The sequence below is a fragment of the Pygocentrus nattereri genome, chromosome 4 (genome assembly GCF_015220715.1).
Source record: "Pygocentrus nattereri isolate fPygNat1 chromosome 4, fPygNat1.pri, whole genome shotgun sequence".
Classification (NCBI taxonomy): domain Eukaryota; kingdom Metazoa; phylum Chordata; class Actinopteri; order Characiformes; family Serrasalmidae; genus Pygocentrus; species Pygocentrus nattereri.
In genome coordinates, this window is record NC_051214.1 from 23918895 (window position 1) to 23938657 (window position 19763).

Genomic DNA, 19763 nt, shown 5'->3' on the forward strand with positions numbered 1-19763 from the left:
AACAGTGGCACTAGAGTTAAACAACATCTCCCTACATCTACATTTCTTTGTCATTTACTTTTGTTTTGATTGATTCTTAAGCAAATGTTTGCATGTTGTAATTTGCAGATGAAGTGGGCGGAGCCTCTTGTTTGGTCTTCCTCCTCCTGTGTCTGGTAACCGTTGTGATCAGCATGGGCGGGACTGCACTCTACTGCCTACTGGGTGGGGCTTATTCAAATGTTTGTGCGGACTTCTCACAAAACATGGACTTCTATTTTGGACCTGTATGGCGCAGTGTGGACACTATCACACACTGGTTTTCTCCCAGCTCATCGTAGCCCCACATGTAACTAACATACCAATACCATGTTCGTGTTACTAAGGTGCTGAGGCCTGCCACACAGAAAATCTGGGCAGTGGTTCTATAGTGGTCCCATTGCGTTGATGGACATAGTAGAGAGTGTGCAGCAAGAGATGGGCTGCGGTTAGTTAACTGTACACCTTCAAAGTGCACCTTACTGTAGGTGAATCCAAAAAATGGACGATTAATGCAGGTACAAGATATGTGTAGCTAATTAACCGGCAATTCAGTGTATTGCACTGGCACTGAAGACAGACTCCTATATTCCCTTTGACCTCTCTTTGTCTCTTTAGACTGTCAGTAGGCAGAAAGGATACCTCTTTTCCTGATGAGTGTAAGAAAACTGCATTAATGCATAAACCAAAGTGGCCTTGTTGTCAGTTACTGTAACCACTGTATATACAGCGTATCAACACACACACACACACACACACACACACACACATATACACACATGCACATACATACATACAACCCCATTTATAAAGACAAGATATCAAATGTTGAAACTGAGAAATTTTGTTGTTTTTGAAAAATATATGCCCATTTTAAATTTGTTGGCAACAACATGTTCCAAAAAAGTCAACAAAAGGCTGGTAAAGTTGTGTAATGCTACAAAAAACTCTTGGTGGTTGATTGGCAACAGGTCGTTCAGGTAATATTGGGTATGAAAAAAGCATCCCAGAGATTCTGAGTCTTTCAGAAGTAAAGATTAGGAGGGGTTCATCGCTCTGTGAAAGACTGCATGATCAAATAGTGTGTTTTTAACAACAGAGCTTGGCGTGGGTGATGAGCTCATCTGTGAAGGCACCATTAATGCTGAGCGATATATACATGTTTTGGCAACATTTGCTGCCATCCAGAGGACGTCTTTTTCAGGGAAGGCCTTGATTATTTCAGCAAGACAATGTCAAACCACACTCTGCATGTATTACAACAGCATGGCTCCATATTAAAAAAGTCCCGGTGCTAAACTGACCTGCCTGCCATCCTGACCTCTCACCACTGAAAACGTTTGGTGTGTTATGAAATGAAAAATACATGTAAAAATAAATGAAAAAAAAGGAGACCCTGAACTGTTGAGCCGTTGAAATCCTATATGAAACAAGATTGAGAAACATTTCTCTTTTAAAACTACAGCAGTGTCTCCTGAGGTCCCAAACACTTTTTGGAACCCAACTTTTTTGGAACTTGTTGCTGGCATCAAATTCAAAATAGGCATATATTTTTCAAAAAACTATCAAGTTTGTCATTTTCAACATTTGATATGTTGTCTTTGTAGTATTTTCCTTGGAAAACATGGTTTACATGATTTGCATTCTGCACAGCGTCCCAACTCTTTTGGAAATGGGGTTGTATATACAAACACAGTAGGTTCAGCGCTTCCGCATTCCTACATTAACACTGTGGGATTCACATTAAATTAACCACTAGCAACTGATCGAGCAACAATTCTATGCACTGATGGCAGTTCTTTTTTTATTATACAGCACACATTATGTTGAAAGAAGAGACATTCCATGCATATATGTGTATTTAAAGTATGTTTCTGATACTAATATTTTTACTCAAAATACTTTTAGTGGTATTATTACCACAGAAAGTGCTCATGGATCTTTGCTTTGTATTATAGACTATATGCCCAAAAGCGGACACTTGCGCATCCAACGTTTCTTCGGAAATCAAGGGTATCAATAGGGAGTGTGTCCTCCTTGCTAGATGTTGGAACAGCTCTGAGGATTTGATTGCATTCAGCCACAAGAGCATTAATGAGATCAGATGCTAATGCTGGATGGTCAGCTCATCCTAAAGGTATTTGTTATAGCACCATCACTCCAGAGAGCACAGTTATAACACAGTTATACTGCTCCACACCACAGTTCTGGGGTTTTTATAATCCTCTAACTGATGTTAGGCGTTGGACATGGTCACCTGGTGACTGCTTCAGAATGTCCTGTTCTATTGGATGCACCTTAAAGTAGCTCAATTCACTGATAAGAAGGGGTGTCTGGATACTTTTGGACATGCAGTGTATATTTCATTAATTATGCAATTAAATGTAAGCACAGTGTGCTTGGTGTTTGGATTTTACTGTGCAGTGTTAATGTTGTATGTGAAAAACTTCACACACTTAATCTTATGCATTTATTCATTTTTGATGCAAATGAATTGCTTCCCATGCAGTCAGTTATGTGTTGTATAAAATGACTGGACATAACAAATAAGAGTAGCACATCTGAGATCAAAACCTCACATCTCAGAAATGGTAACTTTATAGGAGAAGTAAAAAAAAAGTTCTTAACTGAAAGATAATATAGCAAATTTTTGTTTCTGAGTAATTTTGGTGCATTTATTATGAAATTTCACTACACTTCAAAAGATAAGTGGAGTTTTAAAATCATGCAAAGAAAAAAAGTTTAAAAAACAACAAAAATGGAGATACAAGGTTATTGCACGACAGTGATTATCTCTCATTTTAGTGTAAATTGCATCTCTTTATAATAGTGCTATATTTGTGTACATCAATGTTATAGGCTCCTTATTATTGAGATTGAAGTGGGGAATCAAAACTTTTATGTTGGTTTATTCTCTGTTTTTAAGAATAAAATCTGTTGTTCTGAGAACAGTCTTGGCAATATTTGATGTTTTGTTTTTGAGAGCAGAATAATGTCATAACACTGGGCTGAGGGCCACGTTTCACTCATAATCTCAAATTGCCTAGACTGACAAGCCATGACTAAACCTTAAAACCTCCTTAAAATCCATCAAAATACTCCATTTGAAGAGAAAGGCCCAATCCCATTGCCTCTATCACTTAGCCCTACCCCTCTGTTTTACACATTCACTTTTAAGGGTAGGGTGTCCCGATTCAAGTTGAGATAGAGGGGTACGGCAAAGTGTTAGGGCTACATGACCCTCCAAACAGAGGTTTGAGAGAGACACTCCAAACAGCGTGAATATAAAAATAGACATAAAATAAGAAAATCATAGAGAAAATAAGAAAAGACAGCAAGATGGCTGCACGAGCAACCAAAGAGACCCACAAATGTGAGAATTTTCTCCATTAAATGTTACAGTAACCATCGTGGTCTTAGTTTAATGTTGTTTCAGTGCATTATGATCATTTTCTTCATAACAAGCATAAAAAATCTCTAGTAGTAGCTAGTTCCTCGGGTAACTAAATTTCCTGTTCCACCTTAAATGGTGCAGATAATAGTTATCTTGAAATAACAAATTACTTATATTGTTATGTCAAGATAATATAAATAACTCCTTAAGAGCTATCTCGAGATAAGATATCTAAAGATAACAAAAATTATTATCTTAAGATAACTTATCTTGAAATAACGAATTACTTATATTGTTATCTCCAGATAAAGTTGTTATCTTGAAATAGCAAGTTACTTATTAGCTCAAGATAGCAAAACTGTTATCTTAAAATAACGAGTTACCTATATTTTTATCTCAAGATAACAAAGTTGTTATGTTGAAATAGCAAGTTACTTATCTTCGTATCTCAAGATAACTATCCAGAAAATGACAGCACCAGCTGCAGTACAACACTCACGCCACGGGGTGTCGCTGTTTGCCCATATGGCGCTCAGTCTCTAGGCTATTCCAGCATGTGGGTCTGTTGTGTGGGCAGGTCGTGTAATCCGATTAGACGTCGTGCTCGTCCTGCTCGGCGTGACACCGTCTCCTTTTCACAGAGAGCTCCGCACCGAGCCGCCGTGCTCCTCTCTCCTCTTCCTGCGCTCGGCTGGAGGACGCGAAGCTTTGACCCCAATGGCGGCGGGTTCACCGGCAGGAGGCGAGATTAGGCCGTACCACATTATCGTGTTCGGGGCTTCTGGCTTCACGGGCCGGTTTGTGGTGGAGGAAGTGGCCAGAGCGTGTCCGGCAGGGCCAGGCGGGACGCTAAGATGGGCGATAGCTGGGAGAAGCCGCGACAGGCTGGAGAAGGTTCTGCTTCAGGCTGCTCAGGCGCTCAGTACGTGACGAACACCCCCCTCAGTGCTGTAGACGGGGGACCTTAAAGGGCTTTAAACAGCCCTCCATTCACTGCTGCCCTCAGAGGCTGTTTCTTACTGAGCTTGACTGCGTGTGCTGTTACAGTCAAACGTAAACAGCCTTTAAACTCGCATATCTGCGGTGATCAGATCTCCTTTTGGTGTTAATCTGTTTGGAAACACAGGCCTGTCATTGTTATGTGGGCTTACACGATTTCCGAGTCTAGACAGGCAGTCATAGAAAACTGGGATTAGATGCTTGAGCAGATTTTTTAGATTGAGATTATAGGATAGGATTATAGGGGCTGGGAATGGGCTGATGTTGAGGGTTTAGGCAATCCTCTCATAATCTCAAATTGCCTGGATTGACAGTCCATGTTTAGACCCACAAAATGTATTTATGCTTCACTAAAGGCAAAAGGCTGAAGGGCTTTAATGCTAGTGGTCACTGCAGGGTCAGTAAGCCAGGTTTGATACACTGGAATTGGTATTAGAGGTGACTTTCTTTTCTGATGCTGATGCAGGTATTGAAACCTTGAGTATCAACAACTGTGCTTCAAAACGCATCAGGACCCCCACGGACCCTCACAAAGCAGGTACCAATTGGGTGGTGGATTAAATCTCAGCACTGCAGTAACACTGACATGGTGGTGGTGTGTGAGTGTGTGTTGCGCTGGTCTGAGTGGATCAGACACAGCAGTGCTGCTGGTGTTTTAACTATAAAATATCCAGCCAACAGTGTCCTGTGGGCTGTCGTCTCTGACTTTACGTCTACAAGGTGGACTGACATGGTAGGAGTGTCTAATAGAGTGGACAGTGAATGGACACAGTGTTTAAAAACTCCAGCGGCACTGCTGTGTCTGACCTCCATCAGTGGTCACAGGACACTGTTGGCTGGATATTTTTGGTTGTCCACTCAGACCAGCACTACACACACTAACACACCACCACCATGTCAGTGTAACTGCAGCGCTGAGAATGATCCACCACTCAAATAGTACCTGCTCTGTGAGGGTCCATGGGGGTCCTGACCACTGAAGAACAGGGGAAAAGGGGGCTAACAAAGTATCAGAGAAACAGATGGACTACAGTCTGTAACTGTAGAACTACAAAGTGCTCCTATATATATTAAGTGGAGCTGATAAGATGGACAATATTTTGGTTTTACACTGTTAAAGCTGCAGTATGTAAGATTAATGGTGCCTTCCCAGATGTGCAAGTTACCCAGTAATAGCACCCCGATCCCCCCATACCATGATGAACGGGCTTTTTAACTTTAGGCTGGTAGTAATCTGGGTGGTCCTTTCCTTCTTTGGTCTTGAGAACACATCACAACAACTTATATATGTTAAAGCTGCACTATGTAAGATTTCTTTGTTAAAACTGGAAGATGTAATATTACAGAGTCAGGAGGATAAAAGCAGGTGACTGAAATAATAGTAAACTAATAATAAAAAATCTTTTCTTCTTCTTTCGGCTGCTCCCTTTAGGGGTCGCCACAGCGGATCATCTGCCTCCATCTTGCCCTATCCACTGCCTCCTCTACTTTCAAAACTAATACTAAAAAATGCTTTGGATGTATTATTAATACTACTACTACTACTAATAATAATAACTAAAAATAAAGTAATAAAGCGTAAAATAATAATGTAAACGCCGTTGGTATTGAGTCAGATTTTGCGTGAGTTTTTCGGACAGTGTCAAACACAGAGGCTCAAAGAAAGGTCTGGCTTAATGCTTAGGTCTCAAATGCAGACTCAACATTATATTGATGACAACAGTAGATACGTCCTTCACCACGTTTTGAGGTCTCTTTGAATTCTTTCAGCACTCATGTATCACAACACCATCCTGTTGTCCAGGTAAACCAGAGCTGAGGAGTGTGGAGGTCATTGTGGCAGACGTGGCTCAGCCAGAATCCTTGGCTATTATGTGCAAGCAAGGCGTCGTCGTCCTTAATTGCGTGGGGCCGGTAAGTTAAAGCTGTCAAGCTGTAGAAAGGAGGCAGTTTCCACATCTGTAGAGTGTTCTACCCCAAGGGTCCTGTGTGCACAGCACGAATAGAGCTGTTAACTGTGAAGCCAGCTGTCTGTTGTGTGTGGAATATAATCCTAAGTGTTAACTAGCGTTCTCTCTCCTCACAGTACAGGTTCTATGGAGAGCCGGTAGTTAAGGCCTGCATAGAGAATGGAGCTCACTACATTGACATCTGTGGAGAGCCACAGGTAGATCCTGGATTTTATCCAGTGCCAAGTCAGCGTGTGTGCTCATTTCAATGTGCTATTTATGTCAGAGGCTTTGAGTGTGCATGTTCTCCAGTTTACGTGTTCAAGAATCTGATATACTAGTACAGTAATAATGATTCAGTTGTTTGATCCAGTTTGCCCACAGATGCAATATGTGCACACGTTAGATAGATTGTGTTTAATACATGAAAATTGTTTTCTAGTTTTTGGAGGGAATGCAGCTCAAGTACCACAGCAAAGCCCAAGAGAAGAGAGTATATGTCATTGGGAGCTGTGGCTTTGACTCCATTCCAGCAGATATGGGCATTCTTTATACTAGAGACCAGTTTAAAGGTACGTTTTTATACTTTTTTGGAGAAAAATGTCTTGTGTCTTTGTAGGAAACCCATAAAAAACAGGTGAAAGCCAACAGCAAAATGTGAAGCTACATGTTTTATTTATTTATTTTACATCTTTTTTGTTACCAAGGGTTAGGTGTCAGTGGCTTATATAATTCTCATTACATATAGTTAGTTACATACAGCACTGTGCAAAAGTCAAAGACCACCCTTCATTTGTTTAAATTACCAGCTTAAATAGCCAGTATGGTCATTATTTTTCAAGAGATGTTTCAGAATTAGTTGCGACAGCATTTGATTTGCTTCTAAACACACACACACACACACACACACACACACACACACACACACACACACACACATTTTCTAAGACGCTTATCCTTCTGGGCTGCAGGGGGAGCTGGAGCCTATCCCAGGGTCTAAAAGCAGTGATTAGTAAATTCAGTTTTACCTGAATTGCATTGAACAAGGTAAAAAAAAAACCCACTAATATCTCTTTTTACCTTATTTACATTTACCACACCTAGAGTAACTTACAGATGTGCTCCACTCAGAGAATGTAGACTAGCTACGCTGTTAGAAATAAAGGTTCTGTTCAGGTATTATTTGTAAGTCGCTTTGGATAAAAGCGTCTGCTAAATGTAATGTAATGTAAAAGGTACATTTTTCATTCTTGTCACTCCCTCAAATGAGTTCCCTCAAAGGTACAGCAGTGGATTTAAGGTCTGATTTCGCATCTTACATAAGTTTTTCCAGGTGAAAAGTTCATATTTGTACCTTTTAAAGGTATGTTTTAAAACAGAACAATGAAATAAAAGCCTGGAGATGAGGTAGGGTGTGTGGAGTCAATACAGCTTAGAAAATACCATTTTAGTGGATTATGGTTCAGTTATGTTCCCTGACTAAAGGTACTGAGATGTACCCTTGAGGGTTCCACCCTAGTGACAAGAAGGGAACAGCCCCAGAGACAGTTTCAGACCTTTTTTCTGAGAATGTAGTACAAATAGGTTAGAGTCCGCACTGCCCTTGAGCTCAGACACTGCCAGAAATAAAAGCCAGTGCTGATAACTAGAAATAAAGATACAGAATTAAACATAGCATAAATGTGATAAAATGCATCTCAGTAAGTGCTTAGATTAGTGCTCACTTTAGTGCTTCACAAAAGACGTGTCTCCAGTTTGCATTTGAAGTCGAGCTTGAGCCCAGAGAAGTTGGCAGCATTTCTGGATGTTGCTGATATGGGTCTGAAAGGATGTGTAGCTGTAAATAAGGGCTTACTAAAAAAGGAAACAGATGAAGAAAAGAAGAAAATGTGCAAATCAAACAAAGAATCTGCTGGTCTACTCAGGGCTTTAGACTGACCACCCCAGAGTCCAGACTTCCACATCGCCGAATGTGTTGGGAATTACTTGTAATGTTAGTTCTAAGACTAAACGTGTCCCTGCAGATTTTGGAAAACTGAAAGTGAGTGTTTTGAAAATAATGGAAGCTGAAATGAAAGCAAAGGTGGACACACTAAATACTGAAAAATCAATACGTAATATGTGGTTGTTGAGACCTGCGTATAATTTTTAATTTCCTGAAACTGAAAAATGTTAACTTGTAGTTACTAGGTGTCAGAAATGAAATAAATGAATAGTGATCTCTGACGTTTACACAGTAATGAATATGAATTTATTAAATGTGTATGGGATATATACATATAATATCCCAAACAAATATGTGTGTAGAGTTTTACATGAACTTTACATTATTTGACACACATCTTTTTGCAGATACAGGTGTTGCATGTTAATAATTGGTCTGTGCATGTTAAAAAAGGGGTTTTGCACAATGGCTACCCTTTTACCTTTATACCATGTAGAGTGTTGTTCAGAAGTTTGTTAAACCAGTTTAAAGAATCTAAATAGGTCATAACCACCGCCCGTTCTCAAAGTGCCATGATGCTTATTGTTATTGTGATGAATTGCGTCATATTACATGAGTATATTTTTTTCTGGGCATTTTCTTGACGTCATGAGTACTTAAAGAACTCTGAACAACTTTATGTTCCATTACAAAGAGAATATAAATGGTCTTTTTTATTGGATTTAGTGAAGAATTGAATAGAATTATACTCCTGGCTTTCCTGGCTTTTTTTCTGGTCTAATTTGATACCTCAGTAAAACAAACCGTGCGTTGGGAAAATGTCTTATCAAGTATCACGATGAAATGTAGTTTTCCACATTGCCCACCTTCGCTCTAACCTACATTTCTGTCTTGTAGGGACTCTTACAGCAGTGGAGAGCTTTTTAACTGTCAGCACAGGACCAGAGGTGAGCCGAGAGCTTTTCTTAAGCTGGTTCAAAACTCCTGCCTGATTGCCAGGTGTGGATTAAGAAATTCACGTTTGAAGCGTGAACCTTTTTCTGCACGCCCCTGTTTGGAGACATGTGGAGCTGTTTGATCTATTATTAAACTAGCCACAGAGGAGGATCAGAGAAGTCCAAGTTGCATCTGCTAGTGAATAATGTAAGAGGCTTTTAAAGTCACCAGGGTCCTGCACTGGATTGTGGGATTTGTAGTTTGAGAAGCTGTGCATTATTTTAATGAACGATAAAGCAGCGATGCTTTGTTACTTACTTAGAATTGCATTAAGGGGAACCAATTTAGGTTCTGCATAATTAAATGATTCATTGAATGAATAATTAAGATGGAAACAAAGTCATTCAGAATGGTTTGGTGTGAAATGCTCATTTCTAGAGAAAAGTACAGAGCCAACATTGTTCACAGTGGTGCTGATAGGAACCCGACGTCTGAAGCATTGAATACAAAATTATTGCATGAAATAGGTATGAATAAGCTGCCTGATGTCTGAGATAATAGTTTTGAGATGATGTTTTGTCTTAAAAGCATATTTTTAAATACTCATGACAGAGGTAAAAGGGCAAAATAGTGGTCAGCACACACACACACACACACACACACACACCTCACACACACATCATCATCATCTAAACCGCTTATCCTCCTGGGTTGCGGTGGGGTGCTGGAGCCTATCCCAGCTGTCATTGGGCAGAAGGCAGGATATACCCTGGACAGGTTGCCACTGTTTTATCGTCATCATCAGCATTGCTTGTAAAAGCTCACTGGTGGACATGTTTAGGTTCACTGGTCATTTTGGATAGTAATTTAAAATAGCAGACCTTGTGATCCCTGGTTCCTGTCACCACCACTGAGTCAGTCAATTTCTCTACAATAAACAATTTTACGTCGCACCACTCCGAATGACTTTGCTTACATGTCAGTGATTGAGTTTTGAAAAATTGATGGAATAATTTTCAGTAACAACACATACTTCCTCCACCTATAAAGAAATCATTGGCTCTGGCTGTTTGAATTAGACCCATGCTTTGTCTTGGCTTGAGGCATGCAGAGCTCAGAGTTTGGCTGATCCCCAGGTTTCTGTCTTCATCAGGGTGGATGCGGCCATGAAGCAACATGGCAGTCAGCCATCTTTGGCTTTGCAGACAGCGCCAGTCTCAGAAGCTTGAGGAAGAAGTTTGGTCATAAACCTCTGCCTGTGGTGGGAGCTCCCATTAAAAAGAGGTATTACGTTTACCACGTCTATAAAAGACTCCGTCAAGCAATCAAGCGATTTTACTTGTTTTCCCTGAGTGCATTTATTTTATCTCTTAATTGGGTCATTCTGCAGAAACGTCCATTTGTGTGTCCCTTACGTACAGATATATTACACTTCGAAAACATGTTGGGGTTACAGTTTATTTATATTTTAAAATAAAAGTGAGTTATTTTAACAATTACACTTTCTTGATCCATCAATTCAGCAATATTGCCTTTCATGTGTGAAGGCTGAGGCCATATTTTGAAGAAAAATGTTTTTCTGCAATTTGAACTACAAAAATCTATACATCACTATGGAATATATGAATTAAATGACATAAAGAAAACAAAAGCCATATAAATATTATCAAATATATAATGAAAGTTGTCCCCAGGAGTCGTGTCACTGGTGTTACCACGTAACAAAAAATCTCTTATTTTGAAATAATAATCACACTGATGATGTCACTTGACTTCCTTTTACCTGTTTTCTGAGGATCTATGAAGAAAAGCACATGGTGAGTCTTTCATTTATCAGAGATTTCCTCATTTAGCTCATGATTTCATATGAAGCCTTTATAAGTCACTGGTACGACCTGCTGTATTCTTAGACAATTGTGAAAAAATAGAATACAAATGGTTCAAATTACATATTTTAGTGGATCTTCCATCACGTGGTTTGATGCTGTGTAGTTGCGGTTTTGTATAATGCATTTTTCATTAAAATGTCACTGGTGTTACCTTTCTTACATGTAACATCAATGAGGATCGGTAACACCAGTGACACCTATGGATCGATAGAAAAGTGGACGTTTCTGTAGAATGACCCAGACTCTCTAAATGAACTCTGAAAAGTTTCACTGTATGCCTCTGCAATGCCTGCCAAGTTTGGAGAAGCTTTCCAAAATGTTTTCAGTCATTAAGCATCCTGATCTTTTTGCAATAACCATGTTAAATTAAATAGAAGCCTTCTTTTGTTTTGAGGAAAACAATATCTGTGTGTGAATATTTGTGGCAATAACTGTATATTCACCAAAAAAAAAAACTTCTTTATCCTATGGGATGTCACGGTCCAGTCCAAAGGATCAGTATCGAGCCTATACAGGTATATTTGAATGGATCAGGTATTGGCTGTGTTAAGACCAGCCTAGTTTGTTTATTTGTTTTGTGCTGTACTTACGCCACTGTTGTAGAGGTGACATAAACAGGCACTATCCACAACCTGCAGGAGTGAACCACTTGTTCAGAAGTTAACAAAGAGATCATAACGTCTGCGGCGTGGAGCTATTTTACAGCAGAACAAGCTGCTGCTCTGCATCCAAGTGCAAAACTCACTCCTGCAGGGTTTCTCACTTGCTTTCCGGTTTTAAACCAGCGTTAACAGAAACGGTGCGTTCAAGTCTGAGAAAAAGCAGCAGGAGAATGTGCACACATTCAAGCAGCATGAAATCATACAGCATTCATGAGACTATAAAGTGATTTCACATAAATAGTCCTCAAAAAACTAAAGATATCACCCAGGTTCTTTGACATTATGTAGATATAAAAAATGTTGTGTTTTCACTGCAGAGTATTAAAGTACCTTTTAGCCAACATCAGATTTGATCACATGTTAAACAGTCTACCAAATTGTAATTAAAAAAGAAAGCCAAAAAGCAAAACATAAACTATTATGCAAATACTAAAAATAAAGAGATTTTACTACAGACTAGCATATCTTACCTAAATTACGTGCCTCTATTATTTATGAAAACACACATCGGAGCAGCTTGGTATCAGCTGATACACCTGGTATTATTGTCCTCATAGTGAACCTGGTGTCGTAATCATGTTAACCTATTACAAACTGACTAAGAAAGCATGTTTGTACTTAACACTGAAAAGCTAGGTATCCCCAAATTTGCCGGCCACTGAGCTGGAACAGAGCACCATGATGTGTTTTGTTTTGGTTTTGTGTTGTTTTTCAGGGGTGCTCTTTTCTACAGTAAAGAGATACAGCAGTATTCAATTCCTTTCATGGGTTCTGACCCCTCAGTAGTGAGGAGGACCCAGCGTTGCATGCACCAGGAGCACCAGCAAGCCCCTGTAAGTCCACTCACTGACTGACTGACCACTACACAACTATACATACTGTATACTACGCACTTTCAAATACATGTAGCTTCAGGTAAATCAAATCAAATCAAATTTATTTGTAGCACTTTTTACAACTGATGTTGTGACAAAGCAGCTTCACAGAATTCCAGAAAAGACAAAGTTTTAACAAGAATCTAAAACCCCCATGTGAGCAAGCCAGAGGCAACAGTGGCAAGGAGAAACTCCCTCAGAGCTGAGGAAGAAACCTTGGGAGGAACCAAGGCTCACAAGGGGGACCCATCCTCCTCTTGTCAAACTACCTAGAAAATTATTATACTTCTAATATTAATAGCAGTAGTGTTAGTAGTAGTAATAGTTATTGTTAAATTGCTTCCTGACTGTTATATTTACGTCATAACAGTAACAGTCCAACCTAGTTTTACTCCTAGTTTTACTCAGACCCACTGCACTCAAAACTTGCTCTGACTTTTGCACAGGATTTTATTTTATATTTTGCATTGTTCCTTCGAAAACAGATTTTCAGCTCTAATTTTAAAAACAAGTAGGTTTTGAAATTGTAAAAAAATGTAATTACACAAATTTTATTACAACCCCAATTCCAAAAAAGTTGGGACACTGTGTAAAATATAAATAAATTTAAATAAAAACAGAACGCAACGATTTGCAAATCTCATTGACCCATATTTTATTCACATTAAAACATAGAACAAATATCAGATGTTGAAAGTGAGATGTTTTAGCATTTAATGAAAAATATTAACTCATTTAGAACTTGATGGCAGCAACGCATCTCAGAAAAGTTGAGACAGGGGCAACAAAAGGCTGGAAATGTAGCTAGTACTGATAAAAAAAACAGCTGAAGGAGTAATTTGACTGGATATAAAGAGCATTTTAGAGAGGCAGAGTGTCTCTGAGAGGTTCACCAATCTGTGAAAAGCTGCATCTAAAGATTGTGGAACAATTTCAGAAAAATATTCCTCAATATAAAATTGCGAAGACACTGGGTATCCCACCATCTACAGTACATAATATCATCAAAAGATTCAGGCAATCTGGCGAAATACCTGTACACAAGGGACAAGGCTGACGGTCAATATTGGATGCTTGTGATCTTCGGGTCCTCAGGCGACATTTCATTAAAAACAGGCATGATTCTGTACTGGAAATCACTGCATGGGCTCAGGAGCACTTCCAGAAATCATTGTCTGTTCACTGTGCACTGCACAAATGCAAGTTAAAGCTGTATCAAGCAAAGAAGAAGCCGTATGTCAGCACAACACAGAAACGCTGCCGTCTTCTCTGGGCCAAAGCTCATTTAAAATGGAGGTCAACTGGAAAACTGTTCTGGGGTCAGACGAATCATTTGAAATTCTTTTTGGAAACCATGGACACCATGTCCAGCAGGCTGAAGAGGAGAAGGACCATCCAGCTTTTTATCAGCTCACAGTTCAAAAGCCTGCATCTCTGATGGTTTGGGGTTGTATTAGTGCCAATGGCGTGGGCAGCTGACACATCTGGAAAGGCACCATCAATGCTGAACAGTATACAGAGGTTTTAGAACAACATGTGATCCCATCCAGACAGCGTCTTCTTTAGGGGACAACATTCCTCTCCCAAAACTCCAGCAATTGGTCTCCTCACTTCCCAGACTTTTATAGACTTTTGTTAAAAGTAGAGCGGATGCTACTCAGTGGTAGAGATGGCCTATGTGTCTGTGAGATTTGCAAATCATTGCATTCTGTTTTTATTTGCATTTATTTGCATTGTACATAGCGTCACAACCTTTTAGGAACTGGGGTTGTAAATAAATAAATACATAGTTTTTTTTCCGGTTATGGATGAAGCTTGAATTGATCATAGTCCAATATTGTAAAATATGCTACTAAGGGGATTAAGATGTGGTGTGAGGACACATTTACAGCATTTGGCAGACACTCTTATCCAGAGCGACTTACAATTTGATCAGTTTACACAGGTAGGTGAAGGTGGCGTTAGGAGTCTTGCCCAAGGACTCTTATTGGTTTAGTGTAGGGTGTTTACCCAGGTGGGTATTGAACCCCAGTCTACAGTGTAGAAAGCAGAGGTGTTACCCACTACACTAACCAACCACACTTGTAGCCATAGAATGTGCCTTCTTGATGTTTTGAGTGCAGTTAGCAAAGCTAGCAGTCTCCACTTTACACTCTATATCTTAGATATACATACCTAGATGCCGCATCATCTGTTTTTCTCTATCTGAGGGGATACGTCTGTGCGTCCACCATGTCGGAGAGGTCAAGATCCACTTGTAAACACATTCGCTTGTATTGAGACAGAGTCTCAGGATTAAATCGGACACAGCTTCTGTATTACTCAACTGATTTTCACCACATTTGTTTTGTTATCCTCAGATATAGGTTAATCTAGGCTGCACAGATCTGCTCTCAGTAGCTTTTATTTCTTTAGTAATTGATTGTGCTGCTTAGTCGTCCGGACCAGCGGGAAAGTATTTGGTCTGCACCTGATGTTAAAAACCAAGTTTAGCATGAGTAGAAATGCTGCAACCTCAAACACATCAGCAAATCCATCAATGTGTGAATCACTTCTGATCTTAATACATATAAAAATAAAATAAACCACCCAAAACACAGTAAGAAGGACAAAGCTGAAGACGGCTTTCTGTTTACCAGCTTCTTGTTTGTGTTTTCCTGTTCCAGCTTAAATGGTGCAGCGGTCACTTTCAGGTGTCTTAAATTGTGTCATTTAAGGTGGAACGGTTGCGTTGCAACTAGGTATGTATATCTGTGCTCTAAACCTTAGCTTGCAGGCTAACGCCGCAGTACAGGTTTAACTCTCTTGTGGTTTATTAGGCATAACAGTAATACATATTGCAAAAATATTTAACAATGTATTAATCAACATAGATTTTTCATGGTTTAAATTATGACTTTAGGCACACAAACTTTTTGCGATGGCAGATGTCTGTCACCTTCTGTACTGTTTGAAGCCTCATACAACTGTCCATGCTCTGCTATTAATCAAACACATTTCCTTCTCACATTTGAGAGAACAGATGATGAGTATGATTCAAGCTCCATGTGATTCAGCACTCTCTTCTCCGCTCGCCATAGAGATGACTGAGAGTGGTGTCACCGAGTTCGTGCAGGTGCTGACAGAGCGCTAGAACTATATATTGATGTATTTAATCTCTTAAGTTCTGATGACTCATTGGCATTTCCAGACTTCATTCTTCACTCTCAAAACTATGTACCTTACATCAGTGTATCCACCTCAGTTGCACATGCTCAGTCAAAAACATACAATTGATTAAATTACAAGATTTGTTTTTAAGTTCCAAACTACAAATGCGTAGTTTGAATACACATGGAAGTCGACTATTGCGTGGGCTTGAATGTCTGTATCTTCAGCACCAGCTTCGAGTCTTGTATTCTTGTATACTTGTCTGTGGTCATTGGAGTGATTTCTCTGTATCTCACTCAGGTTCAGTATGCTGCGTACGTTGGTATCGGCGGGGTGTTCTCGGTGGCGAAGACCTTCTTTGCAGGCCTGATGTTTTGGCTCATGACCAAATTCAGCATTGGTAGGAGTCTCCTAATTCAGGTACATTGTTTTTCCAGTGTTCCATCAGATACACCACACACTGCTACACACCATCTTTACATTTTGCAGTTTAACTGTGGGGTTTTAAAGGCCTGAACACTTAATCAAGAGCTCTGAAACTTGAAATTAGGGTTTGTAATATAAACAACAAATGTCAATAAGGCTTCTCCTAAATATAACAGCAGTGCTAATAATGAATGAATGAAAGCTAATAGGGGTCAGTAAAAGCTGGAACTGCAGTCACGCAGATTAGACCCAATTAGGTTTCTGTAATTGGGAGACATATTTACAGCTAAGGGAGAGCAGTGGGTCACTGGGCCTCCAAAACTAGATTCTGAGGGGCAGTGCTCTCCCAGTACTAGCACAAGGCTTGAGAAAAGCCATGGTAGTGCAACTACATAGAACAGTCTGAAAATAGCTGCGAGAGTGAAAATGTATTTAACAAGCATGCAGGGACACAACATTGACCAGATAAAAATGTGTGTGCATAAAATAAATAAAATGAAAAATAAATGACTCAGTAAATTTGATTAAGATTATCTGCAGCGCCTGGGGAGCAGTTGGGTGTAAGGTGCCTTGCTCAGGGCCTCATGACTGCCCCAGAATGGCAAAACATAATTATGATAAATATAAAAATTAATAAATATACACAATATACACAGAAACTAATATATAAATAAATAAAATCTTACATAAATCAATATGTCTGCATTTATTTATGTCTGTTTAGTAATTTCCCCTCCTCACTAATTTTTGTATTTATTTATTTTGTTATTTATGTGTTTCTTTATTGCAGTTTTTTCTTTTTTAATTCATTTATTTCCATAACTATTAGTTTCTGTATTTCTTTATTTCCCTATTTATTTCTGTATTTCCTTGTTCCTATGATAATAAAGGGGCTGTCAATTAATGATGTCACAGTATCTTAATATTCCTATTGGTTGATCAGTATCAGATTCTGTAGATCGATTGATTATTTTTTTTTTCTTTTGGCATCTTTTTGATTCTTAAAAAAACTATGTACATTAAAACCTGAGAGGATGCCTGGGGGTAAAAAAATAAAACATCTTTCATTGGATTAGGATAGGTTTTTGCCCTCCTGCCATATTTAACCCTGATTGGTGAACTTTGTGTGATATAACTGTGTTGTTGGTTATTATTTCTAGTTTCCAGAGGTTTTTTCCTTTGGCTTGTTCTCCAAGGCTGGACCATCAAAGAAGCAGGCATGTGTTTTTTTTTTCATCATGTCTACATTTCTCATGGTGTTGTCTTCCACAATAAGAGCTGCTGACAGTTACCGCAGGCTAATGTTGGCCAGGGGATTCTGTTTTATGTCAGTGTATAATACATTATCTCATTTTAGATGGAAGGAACCTCTTTTTGCCTTTCTTTCTTTGGAGAAGGCTATTCAAATGGCCGGGATCCCTCACAGGGCAAGCCTGATGCTGCCATCACCACACAGATAAAAGGCCCAGGTATTTTTTTTAGCACCACTTTTGCTCCATTAAAACCTTGCATCAAAACCTTGTGTCTCCCAAATGAGAATTTTTACAGAAGAAAGAAAAAACTATAAACTCCACTTGCTGTATAGGTGCACTTTGTAGTTCTACAGTCTACAGTCAGGACCCCTATAGACCCTCACAGAGTAGGTGTTATTTGGGTGGTGGATCATTCTCTGCACTGCAGTGGTGTTAGTGTGTGCGTGTTGCGCTGGTCTGAGTGGATCAGACACAGCAGTGCTGCTGGAGATTTTAACCACTCAGTGTCATTGCTGGAGTGAGAATAGTCCACCAACCAAAAATATCCAGCCAACAGCGTCCTGTGACCACTGATGAAGGACTAGAGGATGACCAACACAAACTGTGCAGCAGCAGATGAGCTATCGTCTCTGACTTTACATCTACAAGGTGGACTGACAAGGTAGGAGTGTCTAATAGAGTGGACAGTGTATAAAAACTCCAGCAGCACTGTTCTGTCTGATCCGCTCATACCAGCACAACACACCAACACATCACCACCACATCAGTGTTACTGTAGTGATAAGAATGATCCACCACCCAAATAGTACCTGCTCTGTGAGAGTCCATGGGGGTCCTGACCACTGAAGAACAGGGTAACAAAGTATCAGTGAAACAGATGGACTACAGTCTGTAACTGTAGAACTACAAAGTGCACTTATAGAGTAAGTGGAGCTGATAAAATGGACAATGAGTGTAGAAACAAGGAGGTGGTCATAATGTTATGCCTGATTGAAGTATATGGGACCATGGGTACTTTCAAATTATGTCAAAAACTGAAAACAGACAAAAATGGTGATGCAAGGTTTTGTTCCGACAGCAGTGTTATGCATGGTTAACCTGGGTTACTGTTGCCGTGCTTTTCAGAGCCGGGTTACGTTGCCACGCCGATCACCATGGTGCAGGCGGCCATCACTCTGCTTAACGAGCCGCAGTGCCTCCCAGAAACGTATGTGCAGCCAGACTCTTCATCACTCATTGCAGAATACGGCTCTTGTAGTGACTGATGTGTTGATGGTTCTATTAATGCAGGCTTGTCTTTACATTAACAGGGGTGGTGTTTACACTCCAGGGTCTGCATTCGCAAGAACAACCTTGATTGAGCGTCTCAACAAGCACGGAGTCCAGTTTTGTGTGACGAACGCTCGGAAGTTATAAGTAGATACTAAGTAGATACATGAACTGATGGCCCCCTTCCTAGCTGTGATGGATGAGAAGAACAGTTTAAAAGACCTTTATGTTGTTGAACAGGAGTCATATCTGAACTTTTCCTCCCTCCATGACCCTCATTAATTATAATACAGGGAGATTCACTCAAAAGAGGCCCAGATATTCTGTAATAACTCTCACTAGGACGCAGCAATCTGAATGAAACAAAGCGCATTGAGCTCTTCAGTATGTGGAGCTTTGAACAAGCTGGGATGCCCCTGCGCCAGAGCAGTGAGGTTGGCACTGGACAGCCATCATGACGTTTAACCTCCGTTTGCAACTTCCAGGTGCAGACCCTTTCTACCCCTTCATGCGCAGAAAACGGAGGTCACTTCCAGCATCGCATGTAATACAATCAATTACACATACATCAAATTTTGTAGTGTATTTTTGTGGTTCATATTGCTTTAGATTGAGTTACAGCAGACTATTCGGGGCCTCTTTCGAGTGAATCTCCCTGTAATATGTGTGCACGAATGAACAAGAATGAAAGACTTTTTTAATTTTTCATCACAAACATAATATTTGAACATGTATAAGTTGTATAAAATAAACTAAATATATACTAGATGTTTTTGGGGCCCCTTATTGGCTTGAAGGCTTGTCGCTTGTCACTGTCGATCTCCACAGTGGTAACTTCACAGGAGAAGGAAAAAACCTACTTCCAGTGAAAGTCAATGGAACCAGAATTTTTTCCAAGTAATTTGGGGTCATTTCTTTTAGTCCATTCCGCATGTAATATATGCACTATGTAAAGAGTTACAGGTGTTTTCAAACTACGCCAAAAACTGAAAAATGTA

The 19763-nt window shown here is 39.7% G+C and overlaps 2 protein-coding genes across 4 annotated transcripts in view; both read left to right on the top strand.

The window, feature by feature from the left end:
• cnstb (consortin, connexin sorting protein b) overlaps positions 1-839 on the top strand; it is a 29963-nt gene extending 29124 nt beyond the window's left edge. The window contains exon 11 of the mRNA XM_017718481.2: positions 109-839. Coding sequence (XP_017573970.2) covers positions 109-320 — 212 coding nt within the window. The 3' untranslated portion in view covers positions 321-839. The remainder of the gene's footprint in view (positions 1-108) is intronic.
• On the top strand, positions 125-19533 carry sccpdhb (saccharopine dehydrogenase b). 3 transcript variants are annotated; one of them, XM_017718441.2, is made up of 13 exons: positions 125-204; positions 1977-2155; positions 6216-6325; positions 6498-6578; positions 6803-6932; positions 9203-9252; positions 10395-10525; positions 12508-12625; positions 16118-16237; positions 17404-17460; positions 17601-17712; positions 18622-18703; positions 18807-19533. In XM_017718441.2, the coding sequence occupies exons 2-13, from the start codon at positions 2113-2115 to the stop codon at positions 18910-18912; spliced, it is 1140 nt and encodes a 379-aa protein (XP_017573930.2). In that variant the 5' UTR covers positions 125-204; positions 1977-2112; the 3' UTR covers positions 18913-19533. The 3 variants fall into 3 exon arrangements, with proteins under 3 accessions (XP_017573930.2, XP_017573929.2, XP_017573928.2); XM_017718440.2 differs by lacking the exon at positions 125-204 and having other exon boundaries at positions 879-2155; XM_017718439.2 differs by lacking the exons at positions 125-204; positions 1977-2155 and adding an exon at positions 3981-4334.
• The last annotated feature ends 230 nt before the right edge of the window (positions 19534-19763 follow it).

Excerpts from the sequence above, each read along its gene's own strand:
- sccpdhb (XM_017718439.2), top strand. The coding sequence starts at position 4,130 with ATGGCGGCGGGTTCACCGGCAGGAGGCGAGATTAGGCCGTACCACATT. Across the intron at positions 6,579-6,802 it reads ACATCTGTGGAGAGCCACAG|TTTTTGGAGGGAATGCAGCT; the intron begins GTAGATCCTGGA and ends ATTGTTTTCTAG. Across the intron at positions 6,933-9,202 it reads TACTAGAGACCAGTTTAAAG|GGACTCTTACAGCAGTGGAG; the intron begins GTACGTTTTTAT and ends TCTGTCTTGTAG.